This window comes from Sorex fumeus, unplaced genomic scaffold, assembly GCF_029834395.1.
Source record: "Sorex fumeus unplaced genomic scaffold, SorFum_2.1 ptg000009l, whole genome shotgun sequence".
NCBI classification, from domain to species: Eukaryota; Metazoa; Chordata; class Mammalia; order Eulipotyphla; family Soricidae; genus Sorex; species Sorex fumeus.
Window position 1 is genome coordinate 11601517 of NW_026606066.1, and position 18642 is coordinate 11620158.

General features: G+C 36.7%; 1 protein-coding gene across 15 annotated transcripts in view; it reads right to left on the reverse strand.

Moving 5' to 3' along the window:
* Window positions 1-18642, reverse strand: part of BAZ2B (bromodomain adjacent to zinc finger domain 2B) — a 407328-nt gene that overhangs the window by 103642 nt on the left and 285044 nt on the right. For all 15 annotated transcript variants that reach the window (XM_056110107.1, XM_056110111.1, XM_056110106.1 and 12 more), the window contains exon 4: window positions 15693-15839. In XM_056110107.1, the coding sequence (XP_055966082.1) occupies window positions 15693-15837 (145 nt within the window). In that variant the 5' untranslated portion in view covers window positions 15838-15839. The remainder of the gene's footprint in view (window positions 1-15692; window positions 15840-18642) is intronic.

Below are 18642 nucleotides of genomic sequence, written 5' to 3' on the forward strand. Positions count from 1 at the left end.
TGACACCCTTGGGGAAGATATCCCTTCTGTTTAATTTCTAGATGGAAGTCCCCTTCTGGATCATGACACTCCTTGCAGTTGCTGTAGATGCCACCAGACACTGGCCGTACAACTTCACCTGGGAACTCAGTCAAGTGGGGAGCGACAGACTGGTGGTCTCAATCACAGAACAACATCAGGTTGGGACCTGATTCCCGATGATCAAACTTGATCTAGAGCATGAGTGGGATATGTCACTACGGATATCAAGGTCCAGGATCTAAAGTGGGGATCCAAAGGCATTATTTTTATGTGTGCCCAGGAGCAAGAAACTATGGAAACATGGAGGTGTATCAGACTACTTTTGTAAGAGCTGGGACTGGACTTATTGTTGCAGCAAGGGGGGGTTGTGTGCCGCATTAGAGGAGGAGTGTTGCTTTTATGCTTACCACACTTATGTCTGCCTTGGCCGGGTCTTTCATTTTACTATTTGCTACTTGTAATACTTGGGCCATGTATTGTAAACTGCCTTGTTCAGATGATGGGGATCCAATTTGGGGCCGTGGTGATGCTCAGCCATGCAGTAGACAAACTTGCATACCCTCGACCAGGAGATGCGGCATGGGTTCCTGTGGCCATGGAATGAGTGTGAGAAAGTGTAGTACTGCCTCCACACAGGGAGAGACACTGGGTCGGAGAGCCAGAGACGGGTAAGACCTCAGAGGAGGCAACTGAAGACAGGCCCGGCCCTTAAGGACCCAGCGTGAGGCAGTCGGGTGGCCCTCAGCAGCTGGCTCTTACATAAAACAAAAAGGGGGAGATGATGGGGTCTCAGTAGCCGTCCTGAGACTTTGACTAAATCCCCTTCCCCTGAAAGAAAGAGCTGGCCCTGTTTAAGGGTGCCCAGAGGCTTGTTTCAGCACTACGTACACGTAGGCACTCTGGTTGAGGATGAGGGATGTAATAGTTACCATCTGCCTGAGCTAATACACCTGGCCCTGAGAGCGGGAGATGTAAACCATTAACTAATATCTGTATTGAGCCTGAAAAGGTAAATGTGATACACGTGGATTACCCCCTGAAATGAATGTATAAAAAGCCCTATGTGAGAGCTAATAACCAGATTACTGCTTGACCACCAGCTTTCCCCCCTCCGCGTGGTTCTTTTTTGGTGGCGGTGGGAGTCCGCTGTGCGTGGAGGGCTGCCAGAGGCTTCTCCCCTTCCCACTCCCTCTCCTATAGGGAAGAAGTCTGGCGACCAGAGGAATCATACTCCAGAGTGCCAGGGTCGACTGGCCAGGACCCTGACGCTCACTGATTCCAAGAGATTGTACTGTTTTGCTATCATCTCTATATAAAATAAACTCTAAAGTAGAATTTTGATTCCCTGAGAGCAAAAACTTAAATCTCATACACTTCAATATCCCTAAAATCTGGCAGAGTCTGACACATAACTATAGTTATTTTTTTTATGGGCCACATTCACTGGTGCTCAGGGATCATTCGGGGGACCACATACAGTGCCAGGGATCAAACTTGTGGTGGTCAACTATATGCAAGGCAAACGCCCTACCCACTGTACTATTATTCCAGTCTAGAAACATAACAGGTACAGAACAAAACTTTCCTTCTGTTTTGTAAAACTATGAAATTTTGTCAAATTACTTTTCTTCTATTTTCTAACTCTTCTACTTCAAAATCATCAGATTTATACCATACATCGTCACTTTTATCTTTTGTCATCTTTTTCCTAACCATCTTGAAAGCTTCTCACTCCAAAATATATTTCTGAAACTCCCAAATAGATATGTTTGGGGCCTCCTTTGAGGCCCCATGATTAATTCATGATTATTTACAATTTGTAATTCATCATACTACTACTATGGAATAAAGTTAGGAAAGAAAGCGCCATTTCTTAATCATGTGTCAGTCTACAAACAACACATAGAACAAACTGTTATCAGTTGGTAGGACAACACCTCACAATACCTGCTACTGACAACTTTAAAACAGAAGTTAGTTCTATGTTTCAACTGTGTATATATGTAGGTGGGTAGTTTTTTTTTGCCACCCTCAGAGGTAGTTAGCGTTATTCTTAGTTATCATTCAGGAGCTGTTCTCAGCATTTTTCTGGAGAACAATGGTTTGCTGAGGATAATCTGGGCTGCCAGTATGCATAGCATGCTTTTCAGTCTTTTGAGCTATCCCTTTGACCCTCTATTTTTTTATATTTTTATTAGTGAGACATCATGAGGTACAGTTGTAGACTTACAAATTTTTGTGCTTGGGTTTCAATTATACAATGACGAAATACCCATTCTTCCACCAGCGCCCATTTCCCACCACCACGGATCCCAGTATCCCTCCCACCCCTCACCCCCCAATTTCACCCTGCCTCTGTGGCAGGGCATTCCCTTTTGTTCTCTCTCTCTTATTGGGTGTTGTGGTTTGCAAAAGAGGCAATGGGTGACAATCATGTTTTGACCCTCTTTCTTTTAAAGGGCTGGAATAACCAAGAGTCATAGATGATTAGGTTTTATTCTAAAGCTCTCTGGGTAATTAGAAGCCAAATAATGATCTTTGTATTGTAATGTTTACCTTCTACATTAGGGTGCTCTCTTTTGATCATACCCTTAGTTTCATTGCCAAGATAATACCCTTAGCTTTCTCCAACTGTTTTGAAATTTCCAAGGTATTATTCATAAGAGGTTTTTTAAAAAAACTTTGATTGATTTATTTATTGTTTATTTTTATTTTGTCCAGTCACTGTGGACTACAATGTTATTTATGAATGGTTTTCAGATATACAATGTCTGAATACCAAACGTTTCACCAGTGTCCACCTCCCTTCATCAATTGCCCCCTCTCTGCCTGTTTCATTCCACCCATCACCCTGCTTCTATGAGAGATGCTTTTTGTTTTTATAGTATCTTTTAACACAGTGGCTTATAATAACGTTCCTGATAGAGCTTCATGCATAACACTTAACCACCTTTTAGAAGCCCCTCCTCCTCCCAGTTAAACAATTCCCTCCACTATTTTTGTAGATCTACCAAATTACTAAATATACCAATTACTCTTCCCTGCTGTACTCCCATGCCCACCCTGGCATAATTCCTACTGAAAACCAGTTCTCATGTCCATAGAGATTTTTTAATTATCAACTGCAAATGGCTTATTCAATGCCCCCAAATAAAGCAAAACCACAAATCCAAGAGACTATGACCCCAGAATTTCCCAAAGTGGGTGAAACTGTCCTCCTGGGAGTACTCAAAGAACTGGAGGGTCTATAGTACATTCAGGGGCTACTGGGAAGGAGGCACATTCTATTTGTTCATTTCAAGAAGGTAGACTTCAAGGAAGCTGAGAAATGCTCTTATTTTTCTGAACAGGGGGACGAAATGAATTTGGGAACCTTTACTCTAACATTGTGGTTAGCATACTTTATTTGTTGAGATCTAAATTTCTTTCTACATTGTTATACATAAAATAAAAAGATGCTCTCAAATAAAAATCTGATATATTTTTAAACTCTGCTCGGAAAAAAACATTTGCAAACCGATGAATTATATCATAAAGTGCAAGTGCTTTTAGGAGACCATATTACTTTTGACATTTAATTTTCAGTTTCAATATTATGAATGCAACTTTTACTTTTTATTTTAACTGACAGATAGCAATATGTATATTCTGCATAATAAAACTTAAATGTGTATCTGCAAATGCATAAGTTCTGAGTTACATTATAATAAGCTCAGTCGTTTTTAGCACAGCATTTTAAATTCCAGTAGCCAATCTATGTATCAATGACTTAAGGTAGCTACAAAGATACCAGTGTCTCATTAACAGGCAAAGTACCTGAAAATGTCTTTATTTTAATATTAATAAGTTTAATGTCAGAAAATGGCTTTTTCTAAAAAATGAAAATAGCATAAATACTAATGCCTTAAAACTAAATTATAAGTGAAATTTTCCTATCAGAAAAAGTCTTGAAAACAAATTAATTGTAATAAATAACCATACTCATATCTAATATTTAAAAACTATGTGGGATTGCTTACTATAATATAATTTTCATATTGCATTTATGTAAAAATGTCTTTCATCTTTCAGTGCTAAATAAACTTGTTGCAGCCTCAAATCTGTCTTTTCTTAAAACTGCGCACAAATCTTAAAGCATTTAAGGTTGTATTAAATCTTAAAGCACTTAAGTTGTACTGTAAATACAATACAACTTTAAAAAAAGGCTATTAAAATTGCATGTAAGGGGCTAAAGAAATAGTAATAGTAGGTAGGGTGCCTGCCTTCATGAATCTGACCCACATTTGATCCTGGCATCCTATATGGTTCCCTGAGCCCTGGCAGGTGTGGTCCCTGAGCAAAAAGCCAGGAGTTAGCTCTGAGCACAACTGGTGTGACCTTAAAACAAACAAAAACCCACACACCAAAAAAACTTTTGCATTTAAGTAGAAGTCACACGAATACTTTAACAATGATAGTAATTGAGTATGAATTACTTAAATGAACATTAAAAATTATTGTAAATTGAAAAATAGTAAAATGACACATTTGTACTCACATGTACATACTCAGTAAGCTTGAACTCTCATGAAAGAACTAGAATTCTTTAGATAGTGATGATAAAACATTTCTCTCCAATAGTCAATTTCATTCTTAAATTTGTGCAATTTTCCAGATGGTTAATATTTATATTTTACATTTAAAAATATACACATAATAAAAATATCTATCCATCTATCTACCTAATCTATCATCTCTGCATTACTGCTCCTGAGGGCTCATCCCATAGCCTTACTATTCCAAACTTTTGTGCGTGCAAGCAAACTCAATCACTGAGCTATACTTCAGCCCCAATTTTGTTTTTATTTTGAGATTATTTTAGGTTTGCAAGAATTGCAAAATAATATACTCCCAACTTCCTCTTTTAGGTCAAGAACTTACATGACAAAAAGACAACTTAAAAACTATGAAATTAACAAAAAAATACTGAATGCAGATTTCATCTATTTTCTTCGAATGTTATTTCTGTTTTAAAAATACAATCCTGAGGGCTGGAGTGATAGCACAGAGGGTAGGGCATTTGCCTTGCAGGCGGCCAACCTGTGTTCGATTCCCTGCATCCCATATGGTCCCCCCGAGCACTGCCAGGAGTGATTCCTGAGTGCAGAGCCAGGAATAACCTCTGAGAATTTCCGGGTGTGACCCTCCAAAAAAGGGCAAAATACAATCCAAAGCTCATAAATTATATTTAGTTTTCTACTTTTCTCCAAGTTTTAATAACAGTTCATTCCTTCTTATCTTTAATAAACTTAAGACACTGAAAGTATTTATCAGGTACTCTGTAAATAGTTTTTCAGTTTTGCTTTTGTTTGAATGCTTTTTTTGGGATCTGAAGAGTCTATTAATTATTGGGAAGCCTACTCCATTTGTCCTTCAAAAAACAACATACAAGATTCCATGATGATATTAAGTTGGTATTTGCAATGATTCTTCATAAAGTCACTATTTTTCCTTCAGTTGATCTCTTTTTCAAACTAGAAAACAAGTCATTAAGAGCCTATATGGTTTTGGCAATAAATGATGACAACCCATAACACTGAGCACGGTCAACAGGGTTTTAATTCAGTATAGTGAATAGTTTATCATTTCTTGAGTACATAACTGTTCCTAAAAGAAATTATTCTGCTACAAAACCAATTTTTGTTAGAGTTAATAAAAATATTTAGGTTCATAGCTTAAAATGCTAAAAATATGTATTTCATATATATATTCACATACAGCTGCTCCTTTTTAATAAAATATGGACAAATGTAAAAAGAATAATCTACCTCTAAAATCTAGTTATATATGTTATAAATGTCTTAGTTTGTCCACCGTAAATAAAAATTATTACTATCAGCTTGGGAAAACATACAGGGTGTTTGACTTTGCTCTGATTGTCATCACAAAGAACTACAAAACTGAGTGACCTAGAACACAAGAAATTTATTGCTTCACAATTCCAGGAGTCTGAAATCACGGTGAGGATAGGGGCATGCTATCTCTGAAGGCACCAAGAAAGGACTACAGGCATCTCTCCAAACTTTTGGTAACCCCACTCTTTCCTCCTATATCTTCACATGGGGGTTTCTTCCATTTAGGAAACCTGTCTTACTGCCCACCCTAACAAGTTCTTTTTATTAGATCATCTAATTTTAGCTTCATTTATTCTGCAAGAACTCTATCTCCAAATAAGATCATATTCTGAAATACTTAGGTTTCAGACTGTTTTTGTCTGGTTTTGGGTGCCTTGCCCAGCAGTGTTCAGGACTTACTCCTGGTTCTGAGTTTAAGATCTCTTCTTTTTTAACCTTTTTATTGAATCACCGTGAGAAAGACCCTTACAAAGCTGTTCATGACTAAATTTCAGTCATACAGCATTCCAACACCCATCCCTCCACCAGTGTATATTTCCCAGCACCAGTGTCCCCAGGTTACCTCCAATCACACCCCCACCCCACACCTGCCTCTAGGCAGGCTCTCTCTCTCTGTCCCTCCCTCCCTCCCTCTCCTCCCTCTTCCCCTCCCTCCCTTCCCCACACCCTTTGGGCATTGTGGTTTGCAATATTGATACTGAAAGGTTATCAAGAATACCCCTTTATCTAAATTTAACACTCAGATGTTATCCAGCATGATCATTCCCTGCTCAATGGTTGGAACTTACGATCACTTTCAGTGGGGCTCAGGGGAATGTATGTAGTGACAGCCTTCTAACTTGAGTTGGCGGTCAGCAGAGAGCAAAGGTAAGCACCCTGCCTGCTGTACTGTTTCTCTGACTTATTTTCAAAAGTACTTAATCAATTTTAAATAACTATCCTTTTTGTATGTGCAAATTATTGCTAAAATTACAAATTAAATTTATAAAGCTGTACTATAAAAGTTTGGCCATATTTCAAAAATATTGGTGCTGGGCCAGAGTAATACTAAAGGATTAAGATGCTTTTCTTGAATGTGGTTGACCCCAGTTGATACCCAATACTGTATGGTTCCCAGGGTACAGCCCATAATAACTCTCAAGCACAGAGCTGGAGTAGCCTCTGAGCATCACAGGGGTTACTCAATCTGTCTCCATCTCATAAAATGGACTGAATATTATAGGCCAGAGAGACATTACGAGGGTTAAGGCACTGGTCTTTTATGTCAGCTGATCCCTGGCACATACCCCCCGACCCTCAAGCACCACCAGGATCAGCCCAAAAGCACTGATAAGCATCGCCAGGTATGAGCCTCAACTCTCCCCTCAGAATAAGAACTTTGGTGCCTTTTGCTCAAGACTTTCCCATATTATAGACACTATGGGAAAAACTAACTGAACACTTAACAGCCTGTATTTATGACTTGTAGCTACCTAAAATTATAGACAATTCACAAAAGTAATTCGATATTATAATAGGTAATGCTGCAATAAGTACTCCAGAAACTCAGCACTAGTATTAAGAAGTTGTTATAAACTATTAACACTGGAATTTCAAGATTTTTAAAAATAAACTTTAAAATAAGTTTACTGGGCCTGGTGCAATAGCACAGCGGGTAGGGCATTTGCCTTGCACGCGGCCGACCCAGGTTCGATTCCCAGCATCCCATATGGTGCCCTGAGCACCGCCAGGGGTAATTCCTGAGTGCAGAGCCAGGAGTAACCCCTATGCATTGCCGGGTGTGACCCAAAAAGCAAAATAAATAAATAAATAAAATAAGTTCACTAACTTAAAAAAATAAAAATAAAAATAAAATAAAATAAGTTTACTAACTTAATAGAAGACTAAGGATCTTTAACATTCCTTACAGTCAGGTAGGGGAGATAAACTCAAGGGACTGGCACTCATGCAAAGCATACAGGAGTCCTAGGTTCAATCCCTGACACTGCCTGGTCCTTTGAACACTTAACTGGTCCTTACAAGTGATCCTCAACCCAGAGCCCTCAACTGAGTAACTTCTGAGCACCAATGGGTGTGGCCCCTCCAAAATGACAACTACAAAATGATTACCCTGTAACTTATAAGGTTCTATCTAAAATATGCATAGTAAGTTAGAAATAGTGGGACAAAGTACAGCCCAGAAAACATACTAGAGTTCATTTATCAGCTAATTTTACTTTCTTTATTTCCTTCTTTGGCAGCATGCTCTTACACAGGGCTTTATATATGCAGAACATGCACTTTACCACTGAGTTATAGCCCAGGCCCTGCCACCTAATTTTCAAGTCCTGGTCCACTAAATTCATCATTCCTTAACCTTTTTTTCTTCAACAATCTTTTTGTTCTTTTGGCTAATGGTCCCTGATCCCCACAAGAAGTGATCCCTGAGCACAGAGTCAGAATGAATGGGCTGGAGTGAGAACAGAATTAAACACATTTGAAGCAGGGAGAGATTACATCATGGAGGGTATGTATCATGTTGCAAGGTACAAACACCTCCTAAAATTGGCTAACTGAAAAGATAACTATGTTGGGGCCGGAGAGATAGTACAGCTGGTAGGATGTTTTCCTTGTATGTATCTGAGCCAGATTCGATCCCCAGTACTCCATATGGTCTCCCCAGAGCCCTGTCAGGAGTGATCCCAGAATAAAGAGCCAGGAATAAGCCCCAAACATAGCCAAGTGTGACTCCAAAAAAAAATTAAAAAAAAAGATGAATGTGTTGATTCGCATTATTTAAAAACTTTTGGAAAAGGCTCATTTTAGATTAAAAAAAAAGGTGGGGAACTTTAGGTTTACCAAGATCTAAATTTATCTTTGCTCTTTTAGCTCCATTTTCTTAAATGGCCATTTCCTTTAGATTTGTAGGGCAAGAAGAAATCCTTCTTCACCAGTTCCCATATACGTTGTGTGCAGGAATCTCTTTAGCTTTGTTTAGTTTGAATTTATATCAATGTCAATTTCTTACCACATGGAAACTATGATGTGTGGATTGGCTAGACTGAGTCACTTACCATACATGTTATCTTATGAAAAAAAATAAGGAAGTGATTCCTTTTGTGGGGGAAGAAGAGGATAACATTAGATAATGGCAGAGTAATGAGACTGTTACACAAATTATCCACAGAAAATGATTTTTTTGGAAAAAAAAGATTTTAAAACAACAGCAAAGCTAAAGAAAATGGAAAGCGCCTAAGAGCAGAGAAAGGGCTTGGGAAATTTTAATTTGGGAAAATGATAACCAAAAGTAGTACAAAGCATGACTTATGTTTGTCTGATGTAATGAGGTGGACAAAACCCACAACTAGGAAAAAATGTGGAAGAAAAACTAGTATATTTATCAAGTCAAAACACCAGAGGTCAGAATCCAGAACTGAGAAAACATCAGGACATTTAAAGGGGGAAGTTCTTGCAGTTAGCAAATCACAGAAACAATGAGCTAAAACTAAACCAAATGCCTAGCTACAAGTACACTTTCATGTTTGGAAAGTGACAAAGAAAAGAGCTGGAAAAACTGCACACAAATCTACTCTTGATAAAACAAACCTATACACAGCAGATCTGTTGATTTTGAGTATTTCTTAATGAAATTCATCCCTGCATCATGATAAGCTTAGACAGCAAAAAACCTGAAATATTAATATTACTGAATTCAAAGATGGCAGATGCTCTGAACATGTAGGAATAACAGTAGAAGAAAACTTTAGAAAGAGACTCTTAGGTTGTTAAGTACTTGGTACTTTTCACAGACACAGAGGAGACCCACAGGGGGTCAAGTCTGAAAAAATACTAGAAGCCAAAGGAAAACAAAATAATTTTCTTAAATGACAGCAACTTAACTTCTAGGATGCCGATAAATCGATACTTAAAAGGAAAATTTATATCATTGAATGGATATGAGAAAAATTAATTACTGCATGGACAGAATAAAATCTTCAAAAGGTCCTTTATAGTACTTCAAAAAGAAACAATACATATTTGTTATTGATTGTGACAGAGTTGTATCTCCTTAAGCATTCTATTTTGATTTAAGCACTCTATTTAGTTCAATTTTCATTGTTACATAGAACAATATATCCAAGGAGATTAGTATCAGCGTATATATAGCCATTTATATATTAGTAGATGCACTAATGAAATAAAATTTTTCCAGGAAAAGACTTGAAATTAGAATACATCTCATATGCAAGTATTCAACATTTATTAAAATGCCAGGTGGAAAAATATGTCAGAAGAACTTGGTTATCTCCCAATGAGTTCAAAGAGACAGCTGTCTTATTCAACATTTGGCCATAACTTTTTTAATGCACTTTCTGTGAATATCAGTTAGGCCAATCAATAACTACATTTACCATTCACTCTTGCAGCCAAAATGTTCAATATGATCTACAGTCTGACTTTAACATAGAATATAATTGTCAATCAGATGTATTTGAAAAGAATTAAGTTAAGCTGAGTTAAACTGACAGAATAGCAGCACACAAAGCATCCTTTTTTGCTAATGCAGATCTAACAGACATCTCAGCTAGCCCTGGAGCCAGTTCCATCATTTGTTTTTAATCACTAGATTATAGCTGAGGTGACATGATGCATGGAACTAGTAGTTCGAACAATGGTGTCCTTAATAAGACAGGAGTAGTTTCTTTAAGTAGGCCAAATTAACAGTAATGCTCCATTCATATAGGACAGAGGCTGGCTCCCCCAAATTTTATAGCCAACTGCATCCCCAACAAAGGTACTGAAATGAAGCACTGTCATATTTATTTTATAAAATGGCTGGCAAGTGCTAGCATTGATAAATTCATCAGGAATTTTAACATACAGCTTTTGGGAAAATGAATTTGCACTAATGTAGAATCAAAGACAACTTCATAAATGTATGCTTATATTCATTAGGATCCATATTGGTAATCTTAATAATATTGTTGAAAATTAGTAGAAGTTGGAAACAACTCAAATATCCACCAACAGCATTGTGGACATATAAATGGATGCTTATTCCATTTGAACCCAACACAGGAAAAAAAGATAACTAGGCTTTTACCCTTTAAAAGTTATCTGTTCTTCAAATTTCCCATTACGTCATCCCTTTACCCAGTTCCCCAAATCAAGGCAGGTCTTTTAACTCTAAATATAACCACATCCATATTTAGTTACAACAAACCAAAAGAACCTACTCCTTCTGCTTATCAAGAACTTTGTTTCTGTCTCTATCCTTATCATTCTTCAGTTTGGACACTGATAGTTTCTCACTCAGATAAAGAACTATCCCACTCCCAGTGCAAATTGGTGCTATACAGCCAAGCCTCTAGAACTGTACTTGTCAAAGCAGTGTGATCATATAAATCCCTCCTATTTGAATATGAATAAAATAATTATTTCAATACCAGGCACCTACCCTATATCTAGTATTACCTTATATTCCTCTAATGCTGCAAAATGGGTTTGTTATACCTATTATATGAGACTTACAAAGGAATGAATAATTTATTCAGATTCACAAAAAGACAAGCCAAGATTCTGTGTTGGGATACTTCAAGTTGCTTTTAAAAGTCTTTGTTTTAAATTATATCATATTCTCACTAAATTTCTAAAGCATGGCACAAGCAAGCCTAAAGGACCAGACCATAGTCTACTCCCAGTTTGAGTGTCTATGTCTGTGCTCTACTTAGCCAGAGCAGGTATTACCTGTCCATGCTCTCCTCCTTCCTTGCTAAAAGCCTATTCTGCCTTCAGGACAGCAACCTGCTTGGCTAAAAACTATTTCTCCTGCACTTCCCTGAAGCTGAGATTACCATGTACACAGTTCTGATGAAAGAGAAGTAAGTAGAAATCTCCAGATGAGGTTTCTGTGAAAGCTTTTTAAAAGGAGTCAAAGCAAGCTGGCAGCAATTTTTGTACTCTCCCTCCCCTGCTGTCTTCTTCCTTCCTGGAAAACTGTGCTGTAGGTGGATCAGCCGTGAGATACACACTTCAGAAGACAAAATTAGAAGTAGGTCATGCCTAGGTCAGTGATGGCATGAAAAGCATCACTCCTTTAGGAGCTGGTGTGTTTATGTGTCATGTTTTTCTGCTCTTACCCACTGTCTTACCTGACACATACACTAAGGTGAGGCCTTGATCAGCTTGTAATTTCCTCAATCAATGTTTTGGAAATTTTCTATGAAATTATGCAGGTTTTCTTCACCAAATGCCTGCAACTTTCAAGCACTCTGATATTTCATTTTATTATCTATTGTGCTAGTGTATTTATTCAACGATGTTTCAATTATGGTTGAGAAGTATGCTAAATTTGCTTTGGTTGGACCACACTCTGTGAGTAGTGCTTAGGGGGCTACTCCCTTGGAGGGCTTGGAGGGCTGCTTCCAGCAGTACTGTAGGAAGGTTGGGAAGGTCGGGTAGTGCCAAGTATTGTACTCCAGACTTCGGCATGCAAAGCATGCACTCCAGTAATTTATGTTATCTCCACCAGCTGAATTATTTTTTTTTAAAATCATGCCTTAAGGAGAAAATAAACACTACTCTTCTAATAAGACCAACAAAACCCAAAACATGTAAACAGTCTTAGATTAATTTAATCAATCTTAGTTACAGTTTTATTTTTCTACCTAAGAACGAAGGATTTTAACTCCCTTTAAACCAGATAATTACAATTGCATTTGTAGTGCAATTTATGGTTTATGGATAATGTAACCTTTATGGATAAATTTACGTCCTTCCAGGCAAGCGTGACTTTGCTTTTTTTGTTTGTTTGTTTACTGTGAAATTGCTTTATTTCTCAAGCACAGTATTCCTTATCTGTCACAAAAAATCCACTTCATGTATAAGATTCAACTGGGTCCTCCCTCCCCACCCTCTCAACCTACAAGATGCCTGTATGAAATTTGGGAGACATGTGGGATTCAATGCCAACATGTTGATCATGCTATTACTTCCCTTAAATAACAAAATCACTGATCCAGAAGTCTTGTGTGCTCTGCCAGCAGTTATTCATAACGTGTAGGCAGGCATAATTCTAAACCCTCACAAAATTTTAATTTAAGATATTAGATGTTTGTTCAAAGTTCAAAAACAGCTTTGAATTTCATTCTCTGTAATTCAGAGGAATTCTTATAGACATACTATTAATGTGGAGGACCAACTAAAGCTAATTAAAAGTAAGTTCTAAATAGCAGAATGGTCATATCAAAGTCATTAAAAAACTATGAAGGTTTTAACATTTTAAAGATAAAAATTCTATTTTGTTTTCTCTCTGCAGAAGAAGAAAAAAAATTGTTTTAAGGACCATTAATGTGAGGATCATGATCACTGTGATTTTATATTAAAATGGTGAGAACTGTCAGAAAATGAATAGGCTAAAAAAATAGCACTGCCTATCCAAGAATATAGAAGAGAAGAGAATGAAGAGAATGAAGACAAGAGAATGAAGAGAATGAAGGCTTTTCTTTGAAGTTGAAACGCAGCGTCATGAAAGTTATAAACAAACAAATCATCTAAAACGAAGTGAAAAAAAACTTATAGTGCAGATATGTAAAAGCGAGTCACATATAACTAAGTATGGAAACAAACTATACTTTTAATCAGTAAAATAAACATCAACATATCCTATACCCAAGTAAAATGGCAACTAATTATTTTCCAGGTAAAGTTTTACTTGGCCCTCAAAAATTCAGCAACAGCATATCCTACCATCATCAACAACTTCCGACTATCAACAACTAAGAAAAGAACTGGATATATGACTAATCAGAATTATAAGCAACTGAATCGTACCTAATTTAGAATTATAAGTAATAAATAGGTGATAACATAGTGTCCAGAAAGTTCACAGCTGTGTACTTAAGGATGCTACTTGGAACTATCAATATTAATAAAAGACGTTTGGAGAAATTGTAATATATTAAAGACAGGTTCAGAAGAACATAAAGACAGTAGGCTATAACATATCAAAAAGGAATAGATAACAAAGGAAGAAAGAAGTTATAAAAAGCAAGAAAAAGTAATTACAAAAGTACAACTGTGTACACCATCTAGTAAAAAAAAAGGTAAATGCCAATCATTGCATCATTATTTTTTAATAGTCTATCAAAAGTTTTCAACATTTTATAAAGACCCATCACAAACTTTATATGTATGAGGATGAAGTTGTTAAATGAGTTAAAGATTATACAAGGTACAGAAAAACAAGAGTCAATATTACATTTTGTAAATGTAATTTTCTTTTGTAATCACAAAGAAAACTCTAGATAAAGTTCTGATAAAAAATGACATCCATTATTTTATAACCAGGGGTTACCCTTGGGATTACCTAGACAGGCATCATGGTAACTCAGAGCTCACAGATGTTAGAAAAGTTCTCTACCATTTGAACTTATTTCCCTGGTCCCAACAGACATCCTTGTCATTTCAGATTCAAAATAATCAAAAGAATTAAGTAAAAATATATTTGAAAAAGATATATATATATATATAGACAATTTGACACCATATACTGTTAGCAAAGTCTCTTTGTGCATTTAATTGATTTAAAACTAATTTTTAAAATAATTTATATGGCTAATAAATAGCATATAAGATAAAAAATAAGACATAAAGTTTCCTTATAATATCAAGTTAAGTACTTTTTTAAAAATTAAAATAGGCTGGGAAGCCATAAAATGGCTACAGCACAAGCTGGGCATGCGTGAGGCCCTGAGTTCAATGCCTGACGCCACATGGGACTCCTGTGTGCCACCTGGTATAGTACTGAAAGGCCATTCCACAGGGCTGGGAAAGAGTGAAAGAGAGGGGTGGGGAGGGAAGTCTGGGGAAAGAAGGAAGGAAGAAATTAACTCAATGAAACCTATGTTTGACTAAATTCATGGACAAAGAACAATTCTGGGGAGCAATTAAAAATACGTTCAGAAGGGCAAGATGTGTCTCAAGTGGTAGAGTGAAAAACCTTGCATGCATTAGGCACTTAGTTGGATCATGGTGTTGCCTAACCCCATTTCCCACCTCTCCTCGGCTCCCCACCACAACACACACACACACACACACACACACACACACACACACACACGCCTCCATCACAACAGGGTTATGATCCTGGTGGCTCCAAAGTATCACTGGGAGAACCTGGGGAGTGGACCTCCTAACAACAAGAGATACCTTCAACATAAGCAGAATTGAGAGTACTTATATGTCTACAAAGCTTTCTTTACAGCAACAAAAGCTTTTTAAAGAGAGACATACCATGGTCTAAATTTTAAAAACTACTGCCCACAAAGTAAATGTTCTCCCTCAGTATTTGAATTTCGGTAAAAGATTTCACACTCAAACACATTTAGAATTGTGGAAGCAAATTTAAGGCAAGGCGTCCATGGCATTAGTACTTAATCTTACCACCCATTGCTCTTTTGTATTTCTTCAACCCTTCAAGGGCCTAGTGTTTTCAAGGACTTGACAGGTACCCATTTTATCAATTAAAATAACATTTATTTGACCAAACAAACAAAACCATTGGACAAAACTCTCAAAGACAGCTAACTTGTAATAAGCATGAAAGCATGCAATAACCAGTGCTACCTCAGTGTCATGAAATCCAGAAAAACAGCGAGTAGGTGTTTCCCTTAAGTCATTTTTCAACAAGTTACTAGAGATAATGACAACATGACAACATTATTTAGAACTGAATAAAACACTGACTGCAAATTAGTAAGAGGTTGGCTTAAAATAGAGTCAATAAAGAATATTCACCACATGGGTTGATTGTAGAGCTAAGAGAAGCTGCTCCAGTGGAAAGGCCGCCTTTTGAAACCGATGAAACCACAGAAGGTATAGAAGATGAAGTTGGTGTTGTAGAAGAGGCTGTTGAGGATGGTAACCTTTCTCCAGACTCCATATCTAAGAGAGGGAAAAGAATGTTAATACTCTTAGCTATGTATTATTTATTTCAAAACAATTATTTTGGAATTGTCCAAAATAAATTGAAATATTAAAATAAATCATAGTTTTAAAAACCAAAAATAATGGAATACCTGTATTAATGAATCAAAAATACAGAACAGTATAATGAAACAGCTTTATTTATGGAACATAGTTAATGTCAAGTATAATCAAATTTTCTTTCAACAGACATGCAGTGTCCTTGTCCACCAAAATTCATATTAACCTTAATTTTTTTATTTGCTTGTTTTGGAGCCACACCCAGCAGTACTCAGGAGTTACTCCTGACTCTGTGCTCAGGGATAATTCCTTGAGGTAAGTGCTCAGAGGGAAACTGGTGTTGGAGGCAACTGGGCATCCTATATGCAAAACACGTGCTTGGTATATTGAGCTATATCACCAGTCAAATATATATCTGTATATATACACACACATATATAATGTATGTACATGTATATAAAATATTTGTATGTATGTATATATGTCTGTGGTTATATATACATTTTGTTTGTTTTTGGGTCACACTAATCAGTATTCAGGGTGCTGGAGATCAAGCCCAGGTTGGCTATGTGCAAAGCAAGTCCCCTACCCTTGTATTATCTTTCTAGCTCCACCACCCTATGGTGGTTGTTTGTTTTTTTTTTTCCACAAAAATGTCTTTTTATAAACCCAGGAAAATTAGTATTAAAACTTTTTCTTAAGTCATTTGATCATTAGTTCAATGGAATCAAGAAATTATTGATTATTAATTATTATTAATGAATCAAGAAAATATCATATTAATGAACTGTTTTCTAAATCCAGATAATAACATGCTTAAGTATCTCAAGATTTGATATAGAAGTGTCTAATACAGTGAAATCCCACATTCCCAACAACAGAAAGATATTTTTTTAAAGTTTTACTGGAGTCAAGTTTAAGCTATGATTTCAGAACTAGTATGACTTAACAATGACTGAAATACTTCTAAGCATCTTTATTTGCCTGTCTATTTTGAGTTCATTTTTTGCATTATTTTTATTGTAATAATTTACAAGTTACTTTAAAAAATTCATTCACTGGAAAAAAATCATTCATTGGGGCATATTGATAGAGCAATGTTTCAGAACGCACACTCTGCATGAAGAAACTCCAGATCAACCCCTAGAACTGCATGGTTTTTCCGCACTGGAGGGTACAACCTTTGAGCATTTAGTCAGGAGTAACACATGAGCACTTCTGCTTCTCAAACTAACTGAACAAACAAACCAAAACAAAAACCTCAAGGCTTGGGATGAAAACCAGTTGTCGAGTGTATGCTTTGCTTGTATGAAGCCCTAAGTTTAATCTCAATGTCCACCCCCCAAAAAGAAAAAAAAAAACAAAGAAACAAAAGAATAGCAATCTAGGCTAGTTGGTGGTCATTTACTCTTTGTCTGCGATGATACCACAAATTGAAAAGAGAAATATACAATTTATATTAGGAATAAAGGGAATATGTAATTTATGAAAAATAAAAGATACTGCTCACCTATAAACGAATGTATGATCACTGACAAAGCAACTTTTTTTCAATTTTTTTATTTTTTAAAAAATTTTTAATAGTGAGACATCATGAGGTACAGTTGCAGACTTACACATTGACAAAGCAACTTTTACCATTTAATCTATAACAACTTCTGTATAACAACTTCTGTATGAGAGGATTAGGTGCCTGCTTTGTATGCTATGCGACCAACTGTGTATCTATACTTGGCACCATACATATGGTTCACTGAGCACTGCCAGGAGAGATTGCTGAGCACAGAATCAGGAGTAAATCCTGAATACCACCAGATGTAATCCAGAACTAACAAAGTATGAAATTCTACAGCCAATCACATAATCATGATATATCCTTTTTTGCTTTGTTTTGATTTGGTTTGGGGGCCACACCCAGCAGTGCTGAGGCTTTGGCTCTGTGCTCAGGTATCACTATGGCAGGGCTTACGGAACCATAAATCATTCCAGTGATCGAACCCAGGTCAGCCACATGCAAAGCAAGTGCCCTACTTGCTTTATTATCACTCTGGCTCCTGTTTTTATTAAAAGGTTTGTTGTAATTTAAAATATTAATTAAAATAATGTAAGGTTAATGTCTACTACTATTTTATAGGACTCATTCAGCATAGCCTAGGGCAGGAAGGGGTTACTTCTGATTATGTTTGTACCTCCAACTCCAAAGTGCAGGCCTGAAAGTTCAGTGTTCAGGCTGGGAGTGTTGTGCTTGGGTTCATCTGTGCTCAGAAGCCAGAAGGGACAATGATTTCTCTATCTTGGCTACTGTAAATGGCACTAGAATAAATGTAAGTATGCAGAGATCTTTCTTCTCTATTAATCATGGGAGACACATGGTCTGCTGCCAGTCAGACTCCTGGCAGGGGAGTAGGGGGGGTCACTGTGTTTATACCACATGGTGCTGGTGCAGGGGATCATGCAGAGCAAGGCACCAAACTGAAGGTTTCAAACAAGCCAAATATGTGCTCTATAAATTGACTTATATTACTGGCCTGTTGTTATAATGTTTAAATATTGACTGACCAAAAATACAATCCCATTTATCATAGTGCCAAAAATCAAGTACCTAGGAATCAACAGAGAGGTGAAAGACATAATAAATGAAAAATTTAAATGACTGCTGTAATAAATTAAAGATGACACAAGGATGCATATACTTTGTTTATTGTTAGAATAAATATTGCTAAACATTTACGTTAAAGATTGTGTTATCCTCATATAGATT